Raw genomic sequence first — 20,753 nt, 5'->3', positions numbered from 1 at the left:
ATAAAAAAGAAAATTCAGGAGTGGCTTGAATCCCCCATCCTCCATTGCCGTAAGCATGGAAATTTCTCAATGAAAAGAGTTCAAATTCTAGTCTACTGGCAAAACGCAAATGAAAATATAGAAAGGAGTAGATATACATATTATATTTCGAGTGCAATTACTTCCAAGGAGTTATGGATGGAATAGATCTCCAATGGATTATCATAACCTTTTCGAGATGATTTAATACAACGATATTTGATTTTACCAAATTTCATGGAACTATTTGGATAACTATCAGATCAAAGCCAGTAGTATAGCTTGATGGTTGCATTAATGCTAACCACCGAGAGGTTGAGTTAATGATAGTTTATTTCGAGTATTTCTGTAGGTCAAATTTGGATGTTTGCTACTCCAAGTCGGTCAATGTTTGCCAACTAATTTGTCAATTAATTTCATTGTCAAAACGGTTCCTTATAAAAAATAAAAATTGTCATAAAACCATCCTATCTACTATTTGTTCCCACTATTTGAATATAATTTAAAATTTAAATTTATGTATGTACGAATTTAATATCATAGGTGTCACTCAGTAGTAACCCGTAATGATATCATGGAAAAATATATTAAAAAAAAAGAATGAATATATCATCCAATGTCAAAACCACTAAAAACTATATTTTTCAAGATTGTATTGGTGTGGTTTCGATCCATGACGAAGAATTACGTACATATGTAAATATGTATGTACATCCATTTATCCTTACTTAATCGATAGAGTAATTGATTGCTGAATATTATTACAAATATTATTAGATATAATATTTGTTTTTTTAAAAATTATGCTAATTAAGCAGTTAATTGCCTATTTGTTAAATAAAGCCAAGGGCCCGGTGCTTCCATCGATTCGTGGATTGATATTGAATTACATCAAAAGAAAGGAGAAAATAAGGGAAATTGGAAATGATGGACTTCCATTCTTTATTCTTTGTTCACTCCCCTTTATGTATTTTTTTTTTTTTGCTTCCGAATACAGGTGATAGGATCGGATACCGGTGAATGATATTCTCGCGGGAGTCGTTTCGATTTTATTCGGAGGCGCTCTTTGTAAGGCACCCTACTAGGGATTGATAGGGTCTGAAAGGGCTCTCTCAGTACACCCCCCGTTCCTCTATTTTTTCCTCTCTTTTTCTAATGCAACCGATGTTAGGACGCGTGTCTTGAATTTGTATGACAGTCGAAAAAATATGTTATGTACAGACTCGGTGAAATTTCATGTGGATATAAACGACACGTGCCGGGATCAGTATCGGGTTTCGTTACAGTAAACTTCTCTAGCTGAAATGGGATCGTTGTCACGTGAAAACGACAGATTTGCATTGCTGAAAACAAGCCATAGCATAATCGTATTTCGATTTATAAGATGAATTTTAAAAGGGTCAATTGAGATAGAACCTATAAATACATACAAAATAAAAAATAATAATCGTTTTCTTTTAATTTCCGCTTATATTATTTTAATAGATTGATATTTTTACATTTTACCACTGTACTATAATATTTTTATTTCTAATTAGTTGTTTTACCCAGCTTCGCTCGGTATTTGTAATATAAACCGCTTAAACAAGGCTAATCTAATAGTAAATATTTATTAAATTTATTTGAAGAGTTTTATTTTATTAAAATTTTTTTCAATATTCATTTGTTTTTTTATTAAATTGAACGTCACGGATTCTACGACCCAAACAAAGAAACATACATACAAAGTCTCTTTCGAAATTATATATTAGATAAGGAAGAATCTGTTTCTAATCATAAATTATCGAAACGTATTGTTAAAATTATCAAATCAATGAATATATTTTTCTAGAAATTTGTAAAACATGTTCTCTTAAGTCCAACTTTCTTTGCCTAGATATATGTAGGTATCATCATCATCACTATCATTTACAACCATTCACAATCCACTGCTGGATGAAGGCAACAAGCTTCCCCTCATCTTTGTTTTGCGCAACTATCATCCATCTCACCCCACACATTTTCCTAATTTAGTCTACCAACTTCTTCTTTTTACCTTTTTGCATTCTTTCGAGTACTTTTTTCGAGTTACCTTTCCAGCACTTACTTTCGCCATCTTTTGTCCATTCTTCTAGCCACATGGCCCACCCATTGCCATTTCAATTTATTCACTCTATCTACTATATCCACTACACTTGTCATACTTCTCACCCAGGTATTCCATTTCCTGTATTTCTTATTTATACCAAGCATACAGCGATCCATACTTCTTTGAGTGTATTGAACATTGTGTAGTATCTTGGCGTTCAAAATCCAAGTTTCACATCCATACGTCATCACTGGCACAACACATTGATCAAAGATCTTTTTCTTCAGGCAAAGTGGCATTTTTTATTTAAAAATGGCATTCATTCGTCTAAATGCACTTCATCCTAATTTCATACGTTCTTTATTCCTTCTTCTTTACTACTTGACATGTCTATTATTTGTCCTAAACATAAATACTACTAAACATGACTACTCACATCTACTATTTTATCATCAAATAAATTCTACCAGGCATGCTATATATTCTATAAAATCTCAATCGGTGTTGATATAATAAAATTCTCTAAGCTTTACGTAATTCAGACTCAAATAAAAATCAAACTAACACTTTGATAGTTTGATTTGCTTTAAAAATAATGTAAATTTATTAATCAAATTTAATACGCATATGTGTAAGTACATACGTATTATATTACATGAATTATAATATATTAACATATGTATATGTAGCTCTTTTCACGGCTGTTCGCAGAAGGAAGAAGAATACGCGCTTATTGGGCAACTAAAATGTTCTGACCAATATGGATTGCGTAATTTGAGGGTCATAAAAAAAGATTTCTAAGCAATAGGAAACGAGATTTCATGACTTTTTCCTATTGCAAATATTCCTGAAATTAAATATACGTAGATCCATATCATATTATATGAATCTAGAAAAAATTGGTAAATGTTAAAGGCGAATCTTACTAGAAAATGCCAAAAATGACAGATTTAATAAAAAAAAAGCGAATTAGTATGTACATATGTCAAATTCACATTCATATTTTCGTGTATCAATAAAACTAGGGAGTGAGTCATTCATTCAATGTATTACAGATTGTACACCCCCTAGTTACATAGGGGCGGTTCGTTTATGCAAAAATCGACCCTTTTCCAGAGACACTTTGGTCACCCTAAAGCGGTACACCTGGTCGAGAGACGGGGCTCTCCATTACAAAACCATTCGTTAGGTATTCATCAGTCGCTATGGTGAACAAAACAGTGCGCAAGTTGGCATATAAATGAGCGTCACGATGCATTGTGATATAACGAGCATGGGCATACTAAAGCGCTCCGACTCCTTTATAATATATGTATTTTAATTATAATATAAATATAATTTATAATTAAAAACGCCAAGTGGCGTGATTAGCGCCCTCGGATAAATTTCTTGTACACTCTCGTTTCAATTTATGATAATATTGCGTATCAGATTCTGTAATTTTGCGTAAAGCAAGAGGACTGCGGTGATCTAATGGTGCTTCGGAAACGTCTACGTGTTTATATCATCGCCATAAATATTTATAATATTATTATAAAAAAGCCTGTTGATGTGGTGAGCACGCGCACATTGCGGAAAAGTCAACAAATTTTCCGCGAAAATCGAATGACGTCAATGTGTAAACAAGAGATCGATTTTGGGTCGAAAATGTATGCAACGCTCAATTGTGTCAATACCGACGTTCGGCACTTGGAGGAGAAATCCATTATAACAAATTATCATCGATGACTCTAATGAGCTGCCGTATTCGAATAAATTATACCGGATGTAAAAAAAGTCTGGAAAATTGACTAAGTTTTGAACGACGATTATATGAAAAAAAAACATTATACACAAGTGACTCGTAATCATTGCCATAACAACCATTTTTTTCATAAATAGCAACCCCCTATGTGTTCTATATTTTTGTCAATAAGCCACAGAAAACTGCACTGTTAGAGTATTGCACACCAGTAGAGAGGTCGTAGGTTCAAATCCCTGCCAAATAGGCCGCTGGCGAGATCTTGTGGTTATTAAAAAAATCCGATCGATTATCTCCTATTAGCATTTTTCCACTTTTTTGGCATAATTTTTGTGACGGATCCAATAAATCGATATCCTCACCCTCAGTGTTTCAAAAATTCGAGCTGTAAAATGCTACCTACATAATGCATTTCTCACAAATTTGCCGTGTATCAAAAATTTTGTTCATTGTCCATAGCTGTCTCTATTGTATTTTATATCCTGTTACGTATGTTTGAAAAATTGTTAGTACTTATGTATGTACAAAAATAATTTGAACATACACATACATATGTATGTGTCGCCTTGGGGTAATTCCTATCATGGCACATATGATGTACATATTTTAATATGTATGTATGTAACAGAATAAAAAACGTAGTTGTAATTTCTTTCTGTTTGTAAAATATTGGAAAAATTTGTTAAATTTCAATATTTTTTTAAAAATATCATCAAATTACGCGTTCCACTTAGATCTGTCAAAAAGTTTCTATCGAAGAAGAAAAAATATGTCACAATGTACTAAACTATCAAAAATATTATATTTAGAATTTTATTTATTAAAGTTTAAGTTTAAGTCCACAATGGTCGAAAAATAAAAATAAATATACATATATAATATATACAGACAAAAAAATATTTATCACAAAATAAACCTTGTAAAAGCTAAAGCCTTATAATCAGCAGATAAAGTAAACATATCAAATAATAAAATACAAAGTAGGGAATGTCTTGCATCTACAGCTAGCACCATTTAGTAGGTACTTCAGAAGGTAGTGAGGTAGTTTTTTCGTTAAGACGATCTTCTCGTATAATCGAAGTTTAAAATGTTACAGCAATTGTAAAAGATAATCTTCAGCGTTTAGAAAATTGTATGAAATAAAAAACATCAAATTCAAGATTTGCATATCCCATTAGCTGATTAGCATATCGAATCAAATAAAAATTGCGATACTTAAGGTGAAAAATTGGATCAGCCGACATGACCCACATATTATAAAACGTAATATATGGAGTAAACGAACCATGAAATGGACTATCATTAAATTTGATAGGCTTTATACGGCGACGTAATAACAATGCTCGTAAATCAAACGACGAATACATAGCATATGAAATCAGATTAATGTAAAGTTGCGCAATCAAATCCGCGAAGGCATTCGATGCACAACGTTGACAAAATAAAATGCAGGAATGCCGTTCAACGCGGCCATTGATACAATGTCGGTCTCAAAGAACAACGGTATCGGATGTTTTTGTCCTCGTGCATCATCAGGACACGTCAAGACACCCTTCAGGAGCAGCCCGAGCTGGCGAAGCCTGTTTTTGTCACTTATCTTTCTCGACGTGCATTTCCGGGTCGTCGCGAGCAGATTTGTTGAAAACGAGCAAATCGCTTCATTCGTAAACATCAACGTCAAATACACATAAAGAGGTGGAAAATTCCGCGGAAACACTAGACAGAAAATCGTTTTTCATTTGTACATATGTACATATGTAGATATAAGACCGAACATTGCTCGGTAGAAGAGGTGATGAAAACGCTTAGAATTTTAAATGTTTTCAATTCGAACAAAAAAAGCGATTTGTGAATTCATGATCACATGTATAAAATAAATCTTCCATATGAATGCTTGCCGTACGTCTGTTTTATCTTTCGATGTAATATCAAGAAATTTGGAAGACATCAAAGCCCTTTGTTGATTTTTTTCAATCTGTGTAAAGCCGAAAATAATTTGTAGAATTTAGCCCAATATTAATAACATGCTAAGATGCTTTAAAAAAGCATCTTAGCTCATTGGTATACGCGTCCTTAAAGGTCTATTTAAGGCTCAGACACGCCTAATCGTACGGCACGGCAGCTCCAGCTGTGAATGGGTGTATACTCATGTCATTGTTAATTCGTGCGATCTTATTATTTCGACAAGTTTCTCTTATGTAAATTTCTTCAAATATCGATCACTTCAAACAAACACTGTCAATACCAAGAAAAAATATCACCGAAAACACTCAAGCGGGTGAGTTTTGGCCTGAAATACATACATACATACATCAAAAGTGCTAGCGTTTTTTTAGCATACATATGTCTGCGCCCCTATACTATCCAGCACTTTACGTTAACAGTTCGGCACAAAACTGCACGGAAAAGACTACTTCTATTCATACTATACAGCACCTCCCGTTTTCGGCACGTTCATACTTGTTTTGGACGAGTGCAATGTAAAATCGGCTTACATATACATACATTACAGGGCGCAATGATGAGGTGTAATATTGCTTGCGTCGTATCGTCGAGTCAATATCGTTTCAATATGACGTACCCAAAAATATTCGTATGCAAATGACAGCACTTTCATTAGTATTAGTACATACAATCGTCACTATGATGTCACAACAATCTTGAATATTTCAAATTTGTCAAAGAAAACCGGTTCCGCTTGATACATTTTAGTGACATGTACTGCTGTGTAGTATGAATAGATCTTATCGGTTGCTGCTGTTACGGTACGCCACATACATATTACGGAACATATGAATGTATCCATTTGGAACGCAATAAATAATATTTTTTCGTACTAATGTTTACGTGCAGTTGCCAGCGTAAGCTGTACTGGTATAAAATAACCTTAGAAGATAGTTTCATTGCATTTCTTCCAAATCTTTTGTTCTGATAAAATTGAAAAATTACATACAAACATACAATGTAGAATAAAACAAATCAAATAAAGAAAACAAGACATATCCAATGCAATTATCGTCCTTATCTATTGTTGTAATCTATGTGCATGTACATATGGTCTGATAAACGTCTAATAAAACTGTGCGATATTTTAACTTGAACGTTGTCACGTTGACAATATTATTATACACCTTTTTTTTTCGAAAAAGAAAGGAATATCATATTCTTATCGTATTACTTCAAGTGTTTTATGTGCATAAGTTATGCGGCCGATAAGCTTATTGTACCTATTATTTATTTTTCTGAAACGAACTCATTCGGCCGTTTTTAAAAGACACACGTTTCGTATAAAATTATACTAATTGCGAATTTTATTCGACATTCCATTTGATGTCATTTTATACCGGATAATTATCGTAAGCACCAAAAATATGTACATCAAGCTCAAAATGATCACCATTATCGAAAATCAATGATTTATATGCAATGTTTTTGAGGTATGCATATAATTTCAAAACCAATTGATCCGATATTCCGATACTGACACACCTAGAAAACATTGCATATGTGCCTAGTACTAAAGATAAAAGTTATTATAGCTTATCATTGCATAAACCTATTACTTATGTATATAGATTGCTAATAGAGCTGTATCAAAACATGAATCATTCATTATTTTACATAGCGAAGTTTCAGTCATTTATCAATATGTAGCGCAATATTATGTGCTATCCTGTCAATCTATTGATTGACACATCAGAGGCTCAATTCTAAATACATATAAGATTTTCTTATAAATATTAATATCATAATTATTATTTTTTTCATTTTATTAATTTATGACCTGTAAAGTATTACTTAAATTCAGAATATTTGAACTTTTTCAGTAAGTTTTCCTATACCCGGAAGCATTGGTAAACATTATTAGCATATTTTTTGTTATTCTGTGTGAAGAATTGTTAAAAAGTTATCGTCAAGAGGTAAGTTCAATTAAAATCGAATGTTAAAATTACTCCAAGAAGAAGAATAAAAAAAATGTTTTTGATAAAAACCTTGGCAATTTTTAAGAACAACCTAATTTTTTACACAATAAGCATTGAAAAGGTTTCATTCAAATCCTAGCCGACACACTTTTCTAGCCATCGTATAGTGACGTATAAAGGTAACCTGAAATCTCAAGTTATAAAGAAAATAAAACAACAGTCGACTAGTAACCAGTAAAATAATCAATCAATACAAACACATGAGTAATCAAACCCTATCGCGAAAACCTTGACATATGCCAAGATTAACCGCAAAACACATACATACATACATTAATACAAAAGTTTAGACACAAGGCGGGTAGAGGAGAGACAGAAACCATCTCTCGAAAGTCTAAAGCCGGTCCATCGGTTAACCTACAAACAACTTTTTCGTCAACGAGGGTCACACAACAACGCTCGGTACGAAAACCGAGTCTCGCGCTAATTTCAAGGTATCATTATAATCGAAACCAACTTTGCACATTGAATTTATAATACGCAATGTGAAAAAAAAAATGAATTGGAATCGAATCGACATATGTCACACTCACACAACAAGTTATTTTCATATGCAACAACTTCGAGCGTATTTACCGTACATATTATTAACGCGGAATTTAGCCTTTGGGTAACCGCGCACACGTTCGATACATCGACACAAATATCATCCTATAACGTTTCTATACAGCGGACTTGTTGAACAATCAGCACTTCCATTGTAATATGTTACATTGAACGCATCTCGAACATGGATAAATCTGCTACGGTAAGTTTAACACTATTCGCTATGGTAGGTTTGCCAAGCGGCTTTGTTTGGCGCTACTTCTAATTGACGACAAAATCACACATATTAATAAAAACTTTCAAAGAATGCCACACATTACATATAAAGTAAACCAATTGGAGTAATAATAGTGAAATAAAAGTAAGTACACGATAATACTAGAGGACTTTAAACTATGGCCCACGAGATAAAATGTTGCCGCGACTATTTTTTATCCCACAAACAAAGCTTAAATACCAAGATTTCTTTACAAAACCCACAAATGGCAAACATAGATTCCAGTAAATTTTAAATTTAGGTACAGGTATTCCTCGACTTAAGTCGAATTTCATATAAAACGTCAAAATGTTTAAACGTTTAAACGTCGAAAACTAATCATTTTTTTCAACTAAAAATGTGCATATTTACTAAATTATCGAAAATATGCGCCATTTAATTTCTCCTAAAAGGCAGTGGCTATAGATAACGACGGCCCATTATTTAATAGTAATTTTTATAAAAATAATTGACTGAAAAGTTTTTTTCGGTCGTAAGTACGAATCGTCGTATCGTAGAATCATTGCAAGTCGAGGATTACCTGTACTTGTAACACTTCAAATATTCCTATTTGACCTTCGAACTAAAGAATTTGCACACGACTGTACTTTACGATAATCATAAAGCTAAAATGTCGGACATTTTTACTTTCTAAATATTTTTTTCGTTCAAATAGATCAATAATTAATCTAATTGTAAATAGGTTTTCATTTTATTTTTCTATATAGCTTTTAACACTAATATTAAAATGTGTAATTATACAATGATCACTATTAAAATAGACTTAAGATGTATTGTGAATATAATATACGAATTAAACTAATATCGGTAAATTGAAAATCTACATACAGTAGTTTTTAGTATAAGAACCATAAAACTTTATTCATTTTTCATGTCGAAAAATAAAACAATTATTATATAAATAGACACTTAGATTAATATAAGCCATTTGTTAAAAAGTAGACAAAACTCATGGTGCATTTTAAATACAATTAATGATCTCTACGTCCCCTATATACAAATACAAATACGTTCATTCAAAAAATGGTATTAAAACATTTAAAGCCAATCCTTTCCGTACGAACTATATACTTCACGTCTACAAATCGACATTGATCAGATCCCCAATTGAAATTTCACTGAATTTCCTATCTTTCGTATGAGTCATCGTCACTTTCGCCCGACATAAGTATGTACATGCATACGTACGTTACGCAAATGCACGTACACACACGTAAGCCCAAACAAAACAAAAACAATCACTGTACGGATTCAGACGAATCTTGGGCCGCCGATTTAATTAATTAACTACGTATTGTGCAACGGCCACGAGCACTGACGACCGGTATAGTACAGTACGGCGAGGCGCGTGCGCACTCTTTCGCGGCACTACTGACACTGAGGCGAAACGATGTTTGTGTGTACATAATCTGGAATCGGCGCACGCGCACGCACTTGTAAACACACCTTGTCGTGCTCGTGCTCGTCCTCGTGCTCGTGCTCGTGCTCGGACAAACGTAGCTCTGTGAGCTCGCACGTGTAAACACATTTCGTCGTGCTCGTGCTCGAGCGCGATCGTAAAGGTGACTCCGTGTCCACGCACGTGAAAAGGCATCTCGTTAAAGTTCATTCGGTTTCCAAAGATGATGATGATGATGGTGATGATGGAATGGTATGGGTAAGTGCGATGATGCTATGTTTGCATATATTAATTGGCCGGTCGCTAAAACGAGTCGTGTATTATGATCGGTGACGTCATCGAGTGTCATCGAACGTGCGGAATATTACTACTATCAGTTTGGTTTTATTCAACTATGTATGTATTACTGTTTTATTTCGCATGCATGTACATATGTATGTTTGGGAAAATCATAGTACACATATTATTTCATTGGAAAATTTGTGGTTAAAAAATACGACTCTGACTCACAAATTGACTTCGACAACGATTTTAAAAATATTAAATTATTTTTCTCCCCATTGAGATAACTTTTGAATATCTCTGGAGTATTAATACAGGGTGTCACATAAATAAATATAAGCCGTTATCAGGGCCTACGTGAGGAATCCCAGATACTGAGAAAATATAATCCCAGGCCCTACGACAAACTAAAAAAAATCTTATAGATGAATGATATCTTATAGATTTTTGATATGCGAAAAATCTATCAGAACTATTAGAAAAATATCTATTGTTATTGTTTTAAATAATTGAATAAGAAGATATGATATAACTATTTGATCTATTTGGTATTTCGCTACATCAATTCAGGTCTAACATCAAGAGAATCTTGACTGATTGATTCATTTCTTCTCCTATTCTATTTTTCCAATATTTCCAATATTTTTATACTTTAGTTTAGTTATGTAATGTGCTATTTAATCATATTATAGCTTTCATTCTTTTCCTTTTCATTTGTTTATTTTGTATTTACCTTTTTCATTTGTTTTATATTTGTAAATTTCAATTTCTTCTTATATTCTATTTTATAACCTTTTCCAAATATTTTAATACTATAGTTTAATTATGCAATGTTCTACATATTTTGTCATGCCTTTATTATTTACTTTTTAATTTGTTTTCCTTATATTTATCTTTTTCATTTTTGTAAAAATCTATTATTGGACTCGGATGTTACATATATTATTTATTTACTATTTGTTTTTTTTATACATATCTATGTACATCCTGTCTGTTGATTTTTCAATTAATAAAATAAAATAAAATAAAATAACAGGGACGATTTCCGACCAGGGCCCCTCGAGTAGTCCGAGACCTGGAACTTTACCTTGGCTCCCACCCCCTCCTCTCTCTTCGGCCCCTGCCATTATATTTGAACGTGGAATACGTGTACTTTTCATAATTTCGAGAAATATATCGCAAAAACATTAAATATATATAATGTTTTTCGTTTGACAATATTTAAAAATACTGGTGGCCTGTAATCCGTTTATTCTGCTTTTCCGAGATTCTGGACATATTGAATTAAAATAAGTTATAACAATCTGTGAATTAAGTCAATCAGAAATAGTGTTTTTGGAACTAAAGATTTTCAATCAACGTGTCTTTCCAGTGATGACGTTTGGATGCAAAGCTTGGACATTGAACGTCAGAATGCTACATACATATGTAAGGTGCAGTGCACTCAAATAAATATTGTACGCTGTATGCTCGGCATAATGAGGAGAGGTAGAAAACGCAATACGTGGGTTTCTGTATGAAAACGGTGGTTGATGTAATGGTGGGAGTAAAAAATGAAATGGCAATGGGCGGGTCACGTAGTAAAAACGAACGATAGATGAAGGAAAGAAGTACTGGCATGGTACCCAAGAAAATGTAGGAGGGTGCGAGGTAGGCAACGGGGAGATGGGAGATGTAATCATAAAAATGTGTGGAATGAGATGGATGAGAGTTACTCAAAACAGAAACAAATGGAAGCATGTTGGAGAGGCCGCAGTGGATGGCGAATGATAGTGATATATTTTCTGTGTATATTTATATGTAGTTCACATTTGACATAACGGATTTGTCAAATTTCAGGCCTCTACTGACCGAAACATGAGATAAAGACAAAGTTGGAAACACTACATATCTCAAATCTGCATACACATTGGTAAGTCAACCTTTGTTAGTAATTCAATATTGATATTAAGTAAAATATAAATGCCATTTAATCGGAGTTAAAGTCGCTGGAATTTATAACGCCTCCAGCCAAAATTCAAGACTTCATAACTCCAACTCCACAGCCCTGGTAGAAATATAAATATGGTTGTATGAAGTCAGGTGTCAAAATGAACGAGAAAAACTAACGAGACGAATGCATAGAAATAGACCAATAAATAAATAGGTAATATTTTGGAATGAAAAAGTATAACAATTTTCCTATTAAAAGTAATTTATATAGGCGAATTTCCCGGCGTCACTCGAGAGGGAAATATACTTTTCAAGAACTGCCGTCTTAGTCCATACGAAATTTTATGAGCCTACATCTATGCTCCTTATTCATTTAATGTTTTCTGCGAAATGTATTCTAGATAATATTACGTTGCATAAAATTTTAATAGATGCATAGTTTTCGGTAGAAAGCACATAAATTTGATTAAAATATATAAGATATGGATCCAACACGATGTATAAAAAATTGCAGTTTTAATAATATTCACGAACACAATATTTTATTACAACTATTGAGTATCTAAACAGCGAATAGCCAGATAGCGAAATTAAAACACAGCAATCTTAAACAATCTCACAGAGCAATTTTACGAATTAGTGTTCTATAAAATTACATGATACCACCTGATACATATTTTATAAATCTCGAGGTTCAAAATAATTAATCGTTTTCCTAATATAATATTTATCTGCTTATAATCGATGCATAAATTCTACTTTTAGCTTGTAGCTCCGAGCCTTCACATGAAAATTGCAAATACGACGAAGGAAATCGCATCAAAATTTAATCAGCCATTTGCGACTAAAAAACGAAATACAGACTTTTATATGAATTTCTATATGTACATAGTTGAATCGAAATGATTATTTGAAATAACTACAAGTTTTGAAGCATTATTAAATAAATAATCAATTTCTTTTATCTTTTTATAAAAAATATATATTTGGGAAACATATTTTCCAGAGCACAGTTTAGTAAACACAGCAGAGTAATGAGATACAAACAGCACTTTTCCACATTAAAAATTAATGAAAACACGCAAGCAAACGTGTCTCACGAGGCTGACGGTCTAAACGCTAAAATGTTAATAATTTGACGGCACAAGCGGAAAAGAAAAACGGCCCTTTCCAACTTCCCATTACATATTTAAACCTTACACTTTCCCGGCATTATTTTTCTGGGCTTCCGGTCCACGGCATTAGTATGACCACCGCCCCGTTTTCGTTTGACAGACGCAATTAGACCGGACATACAACAGACAGACAGATAGCTGAAAACAAAAACACGTGCGCGATTTACGCATTTTCCCGTTCCGGAAAAACAGCGATGAGTTTCCCACCCCCTCCCTCCGTGAGCTCCATCCATCCACCCGCAAACACTTCCCATAAACGACACGAGCGCCGTTCGAAGGGAGTAAATGATCTGAAAATTGTCTGAATACGATGTCGTTTCAATGTGTACGATTTCAATAACCGCGCTAACTCCAATAAAAGAATTTATTTTATGGCCAATTTATGTGTTCGCCACAGTGAGTATGTGCATACATATGTATATTAGCGTTTAATATAAAGTGGCGCGAAATTTGTTCGATACATACGTCGTTTTTTAGGTTACATACTGCAGCTTAAATTGAGTACAACGAAAGGTCAAATTGGGATTATATCTTATGAAATCACTCGACGACCTTCTCGATTTACACATTACATATATTCACCGACAGACAAAGCCATAAAAATACACAGTGACACGTATAAATAATTATAATCGCCGTATTACTCACATGTTCAACGCTTCGATACAGTACATTGGCTCATTTGTATTTACATAGTAGTAGTGTTGAGGTAAAAGAGATTTGCATCAATTGAATTAGTGTTTTTAAATGATATATTATTTGATTCGTTTGTAAAAGTAAAAGTAATACGACGTCGATAATGATCAGATCAATCAAATGCTATATGAAATTTGATTTGTTTACTTTGCGCCAAGAATAAACTCGAAGATAATAAATTGATCGATTCGTTTGATTTCACCTTCAACTTTATCATAGAAAAAAAAGCAAAAAACGAATTCAAATATCTTTCTAACGGGTGTTAATCGTCAGTGAATTGTGATTTAATCATGATTGGAATCTCAAGTGAATTAAATGTTTAATATTTCAGAAGAAAAAAACTTTGTAAACAAAATTAAATAGCTTTCGCCTACGAGCGCACACGCTATCAAATACGTTCGCGCCATTTTTGATGTGTATTATTTATTGAAGTTGTCTTTTGTGGTGTGCTATAACGAAATTCCAAAAAACCAGGAGTAATTACCGTTATGAAGTAAATTAACATACCGGCCAACACGAATTGTGCTGTTCTTAGACGAACAAAATTTGAAACGACTATACCAAAGAAAACTCGTTCCAGTATCTAATCTCACCGAATGTAAATTTTCAATGTAAGAAACGCTTAAATAAATTTATATTGCACGTTGTAAATACCGAAAACCAAAGTTGAAAATAATATAATCAAAAAAAAAAAATTATGAACATATCAGGTGTCGTGACGAACCACTGATGAATTGTTTCTTCCGAGAAATATATGAATGAAGACTGTATTATTTTATTTGTTTAGTTGTTTATGAATATAATGCGATTTTTTACGCAATTTCAATCGACACATGTTTTACGTAATATGCAGCCGATATCAGTGGCAAGAAAACCTTCTACGTAAATTGTATGTATGTATGTACGTACATATTAAACGTATGTATAAAATATTATACATACGTTTAATATTTTATTGAAATATACCTGCCATATAAAATATGTACGTAGATACTTATTTGCCTTCACATAAGACACTTTAAATATCGCTAATGAATATTTGTCATGCAAACAACAATGAGTCAATGGTTACACTGTAGTCTGGAAGAATTAACAAGCTGACATATACGTATGTATGTATGTATAAATACGATGCTTGTACAGCTCAAGTTGTGTAATTAAAAAATTTTAATATTGTAGAAAATTTATAGTATTTGTATATGTACATAGACTATACTTCATGATTCGTAATTGTTTTTATAAATAATAGCATATTTATAAAAACAATAAGAATGTAAATGTTTTTTTTAGCTTTTTTTTCAATTAACAGTACATTAAAGCATTAAAGTTAAATAGCACAAAAATACTAATAATAAAAAACTGTAAAATATAAAATGATCATTACATACATATGTATATCAGTAGCTGTTTCTACAATGTTAAAAAATTTAAATATTGTAGAAAATTTATAGTATTTGTATATGTACATAGACTATACTTCATGATTCGTAATTGTTTTTATAAATAATAGCATATTTATAAAAACAATAAGAATGTAAATGTTTTTTTTAGCTTTTTTTTCAATTAACAGTACATTAAAGTTAAATAGCACAAAAATAATAATAATAAAAAACTGTAAATATAAAATGATCATTACATACATATATCAGTAGCTGTTAGAATAGACCTAAGATGTATATGAGATTGTGAAAGTTATAACATATGAAAAAAAAGCAATTTATATGCTACTATAACGCACTTTATCTATCTTTAAGTTTTGATAAAATTTGTTATAAGTGTTATTTATTAAAAAAAAATTATAATACAAACATATATAAAATGAATGTATAAATACGTACATGTAATAGTGTGGTCTTTGTTTTTTGAGAAATTTGATTTATACTATATGTAGTACAAATGACAATTTAAGATCTCATTTTATCCCTTATAGACGTATAATAAGTATAAAAAATTAAATGATTGTTTTAACCCTAAGCTTAAGCTACATAGATATTTATAGATTTTTTTTTTTGAAGAAAGCAAAAAAGATTCAAGAATGTATGAGCTAGTTACTAACAGCTAGTATATGTTGTATGTATGTATGTAAAGTAAAACATCATAAATAAAATGTTTATTTAAAAGATCTATAATACTGCAGATATATTATTCTACAAATAATTAAAATATTTTCTAACATTTGAAGCTAAATTAAAAACACAAATGAATTTTCCGAACCGGTTTAAAACTTTGCTTACCATAATTTCCATATTTCCATACGCACGCCATCTATCATTTTACGCGCGCAATAAATTTGAAAATTTTAATGAACGACCTACGGAATGAACTTAATTTTAATTTAAAATTACTTTTTACACAAACATAACTTACTATGTACTTAAAATCTTAGCTCTAAACGTTCGTCAAACTTTACACCTAATTGAAAGACATCACAAACTGATGATAGCATCGAAGGCAAGGAAGGGGCGAGTGGATGGGTGTATGTCTTACCTGATACTTCCTGATGCTATCGAGTTGGTCCCTGGTGGGTGGTGTGGGATGGTGAGGACGAGCTGGAGGCAGGGGCGCTGGGGCGCGGTTCACGAGCCGCCCATCGCGTTCAATACGCAGGTGATCCCGCGGCGGAGGCACCGGCTTGGGGGCCTGCGCCCCCGCCGCAACCGCAGCCGTGGTCTGCGCCCCCGTCGCTGTCCCATTGCTTGTCGTCGAACTCGAATTCTACATATAATACACCGAAACATTAACATGGAATCGCATACAACTTACATTCAAATTCCAATTGTTCAATACTATAATACGTACAGTGTTTCCCAAACTTGCCCAGTGTTACAACTTGCTCGTAACCCTTTATAACGGGTTGATACGATGCGAGTAGCTTGGACGTTACTCATAATATGTTATCAATTGATACAACCGTTTTTCAACGTTTTTGACATTCAAGCTACTCGCATCGTGTCAACTCACTATTAGCGGTATAAAATTTATCCCGAATTTGTATAGAAATATTCAGAAAATAGTTTCTAGTTTGTTGTAGTCAACAATGTTTTTTTTATATTAACATCTGATTCTATACATAAACAAAGAGGGAAAAGTCCGAAGATACTATCTAACGAAACTGAATATTTGATTAAAAGAAATTCAACTCATCTTAATCAAATTTTCTTTTTAAAAAAACCATCTGTAATTACTTTTATATTTGACAATATATTATAATATCGACTAGTTAAAGAAAGAGTTTAATTTTTGTATATAAATTTAAAAATATTTTTAGATTCATAAAATTAATATTTTTGAAAAATTTTACAATTATATTTTATAGTTTGTAACACGTCATTATTGAGTTCATTAGTTCATAAGTATATAAAAAGTAATCAACAACAAGTAAAAATCTTGCATATTTGCTTTTTTTGTCGCTTGAGCACTTATAATCACCCCTTCAAATCTTACCGCAAATTGGGAAACACTGCTGTAATAGAAAGTTTTTAAATTATTTATCAAACTACGCCAACACCAAATTGTTAAGTTATATTGTAACTAGAGTCTATATAAAATGTAATAAGTCGATATTATTGTCATATGCGGTATACTATTTATTAGGTCTTCATAATGAATCAGTCTAAAATATGAAGGCAACAGTTTTCATAATATTCTATTTTAATTTATACTTTTTCTAAATATATCGAATCACCCTGCTATATACCATAGAATGAGACATTAAATCACTTACAACAAGAATATCTAAAATTCAAATAGATACTGTCGAGTAGGCAGTAGGAAAGTGTGATAGATATAAAAGTTGAATGCATATGACACATTGTTTCAGAGCAAAAGGAAAGGAACTCGTTTACAATGCGTATATCAAATTTGTTATATATGTGTTACAACCTCTCGAAGTCAACGCACAAATGTTGAAATTCAGGTTGGGTGAGATACTAAAGCGCGCAAAGATGAATGACCCGTTAGGTGTCATAACGCAGCAGCCCGCTTCAAGAGTTGAAGATCAAACCCAGATACATATACTGCATGGTTGTACTATGTATTTATTATTATCGTAGGGGAAGTAGAGCCAATTCAATAGCGACCCAACAATCGCAGGTCTCGGTGGGCCCCGACAATTAACATACATATGTACGTTCGTACGTATAAAAATAGCAAACGACTTCTCGGCGGAGATGATTAGTTCGATAACGATCGGTTCGAATGGGAACTCTTAATGGAAAACCTTTCCGGGAAAGTTTCGTCGGCTGCACCGTACGAAAAGCTATCATTCATGTCACATTTTGCCTTACTTTGACAGCTTGACATCAAAATATGAAATATGAATTGTTTCCATACCCATATTATACAATGTATTCTAAATTATTCTTGAAACCCTTCCCCAAATATATTATCCAATAGTTTGTCATATTTCTTCAGTTTAGCATAATAATAGAAATGTATTGTTTAAATGTGATCTTCAATTTATTTTAAGAAACAAAAACTAATCAAATCTTCGTTCAGCAAAGCAGTATTAGCAGAAAAGTATTTTTAATTTATTCAACGACTAATGCCCGTAAACAGTGCACAAATTTTATTGCATTATAATCAGGGATTTAAAATTGTTAACAAATAGATCGCTATCTAATAAAACGTTGCATTCTGTAAATTGTTTCGAACAAACAAAGGTATTTGATTTATTGCGCTGATAAATACCATACCAATTGTATGAGTCAAAATAGTTGATAACACACAAATTTTGAATTGTTTTCAAGCTGAAACTAAACTATGATACTTTGAGATCAATATAAGATAACTAACTTTTATTGAGAATTTAGTCGTCTTTTAATGTAATGTTTTGATGAAAAATCATCTTGGACATACCTATGTATATATGTATTATAGATATGTGTGGTATTTTTAAAATACAAACAAAATTAAAGCCACTTTACATATTTCTAGTCATGATAAATTTAACCTTTTTTGAGGGTATACTTGTATCATATTGTATTCAAAATAAACTACATACATATATAAAAAAATTTTCAACACCCACAGCTTTATGAATCTTTTTTTGTATAATATAAAAGCAAACCCATAAAAAATAAGAAGAGTAAGCAACATTATATTGTTGCTAGTGTTACCTACTATTAGCGTATTTTATAAGTTTGTTAACATCGTAAAAAAAAATTTACGTAAAAATTATTCTACATACATATGTATTGGTACTACGCTTTTTACGAATTCTACTGAAATCGACAATGACGTCAATCAACTTTTGGATCCTTTGGAAGTTTATACGCATAAAATCAATTTTCAATTGAGCTTTCGTTTCGAGGTCTCCAAAAGTAGATTTGATCGTATCATCGAATACTGTTAGGATACGTGTTAGTCTACATAGGTTGGTTGTTAGGTTAGTAAAGGACGGTCAGCATAGAAGAACCACACACCCAGAAATACAGAGATTGGAAATAGAATCGACGTGTTAGTGATGTCGTGCAGAAAAAAGCGCGCGTGAGTGTTACCTGCGCTATCACCGCGGGTTTCTTATCCGCGCCGGGATACTTGGGCGTGGATTTCACAATTTGCACAAAGCCTTCGGGCACGTCTACAGCCATTTCCCTTTGCCCGTAGCGCGATCCCGTCTCCAAGAGAAAGCCCTCCAGCTTCCCCCCACCGTTGCTGGCCGACACCGGCGCGTACACGGGCAACGGGGACTCTTCCCCCTTGGGGAATTTGGGTATAATGGGAATCATGACGGACTCGTTGCGCGCGGAAAAAGCCACCGATTCCGTAAACAGAATCTTCGGAAAGGAGGATTTGTCGTCGTTTATGTACAGTTTGACCATATTGTCGTCGGACTGATCTCCGTAAGAGAGCAGATTCCCGCCCGGTATGACGATATCGTCGATCGAGAGCGACTTGTCTTTGCCGCTGCTCGACTCTGAGTTGATGCTGCGCGTGGTGTTGGAGTTTCCTTGGCTGCCACTACCTCGCGAGCTCTTTTTGCTGCTGAAGCTGGAGCTGGAGCCCGACCCGCTGGTGGGGCCGGACATGATCGCCGAATCGGCGTCGTTTTTCATTTTCATCATGTCCGAGTCGGCGATGATCACGTCCAGGTGATTGTTTTGTTTGGTTTGTTTGTTGCGTCCGTTGGCTAGTTTGTTGTGGTCCGTCGAGGAATCGGTCTGGTCGAAAGCGGTCTGCCTGGAGATGGGGAAAGGGATCTGTGCGCGGGGTCCGCGGGGGCCCTCGTGGGGCGCCGGCGCACCTACCTGAGGGGGCCGGGGCGGCGGGTACCGGGGCGGAGTCTTGTTGCGTGCTATGAAAGAATCCGGCACGTCTACCGCCATCTCTCGGTGGGGGCCTGCAATACCACAACAAACAATTATAAATAAATACATACATATGTATATTATAACAAAATAACATTATTGTAAAGCATGCTTTATCGAAAGTCACCATAAGAAACTGGTAAATATGATACGGTACGATTTTACAAAATATAAACACAATTCTAAATTTGATCCGACGTATAATATTATTTAATTTTTTAGTAGTAAATATTTGGATGATGCTCTATGTACATATGTATGTGAAGTTTGTTAAATTTAATATTATACTTAGAAAAGGCGGTGTATGTACCCAAATGTACCCAATGTT

The 20,753-nt window shown here is 33.3% G+C and overlaps 1 protein-coding gene across 3 annotated transcripts in view; it reads right to left on the bottom strand.

Annotated features, from left to right (window-relative positions):
* Positions 1–20,753, bottom strand: part of sdt (MAGUK p55 family member stardust) — a 93,832-nt gene that overhangs the window by 13,000 nt on the left and 60,079 nt on the right. For 2 of the 3 annotated variants that reach the window (XM_077439831.1, XM_077439832.1), the window contains 2 exons: positions 19,616–20,457; positions 16,605–16,832 (listed from right to left, as the gene is read on the bottom strand). In XM_077439831.1, the coding sequence (XP_077295957.1) occupies positions 16,605–16,832; positions 19,616–20,457 (1,070 nt within the window). The remainder of the gene's footprint in view (positions 1–16,604; positions 16,833–19,615; positions 20,458–20,753) is intronic. The other variant, XM_077439833.1, reaches the window with a different exon arrangement.

This window comes from Arctopsyche grandis, chromosome 10, assembly GCF_051622035.1.
Source record: "Arctopsyche grandis isolate Sample6627 chromosome 10, ASM5162203v2, whole genome shotgun sequence".
In the NCBI taxonomy this organism is placed as follows: Eukaryota; Metazoa; Arthropoda; class Insecta; order Trichoptera; family Hydropsychidae; genus Arctopsyche; species Arctopsyche grandis.
This window is presented reverse-complemented; position numbering and strand designations above follow the sequence as displayed.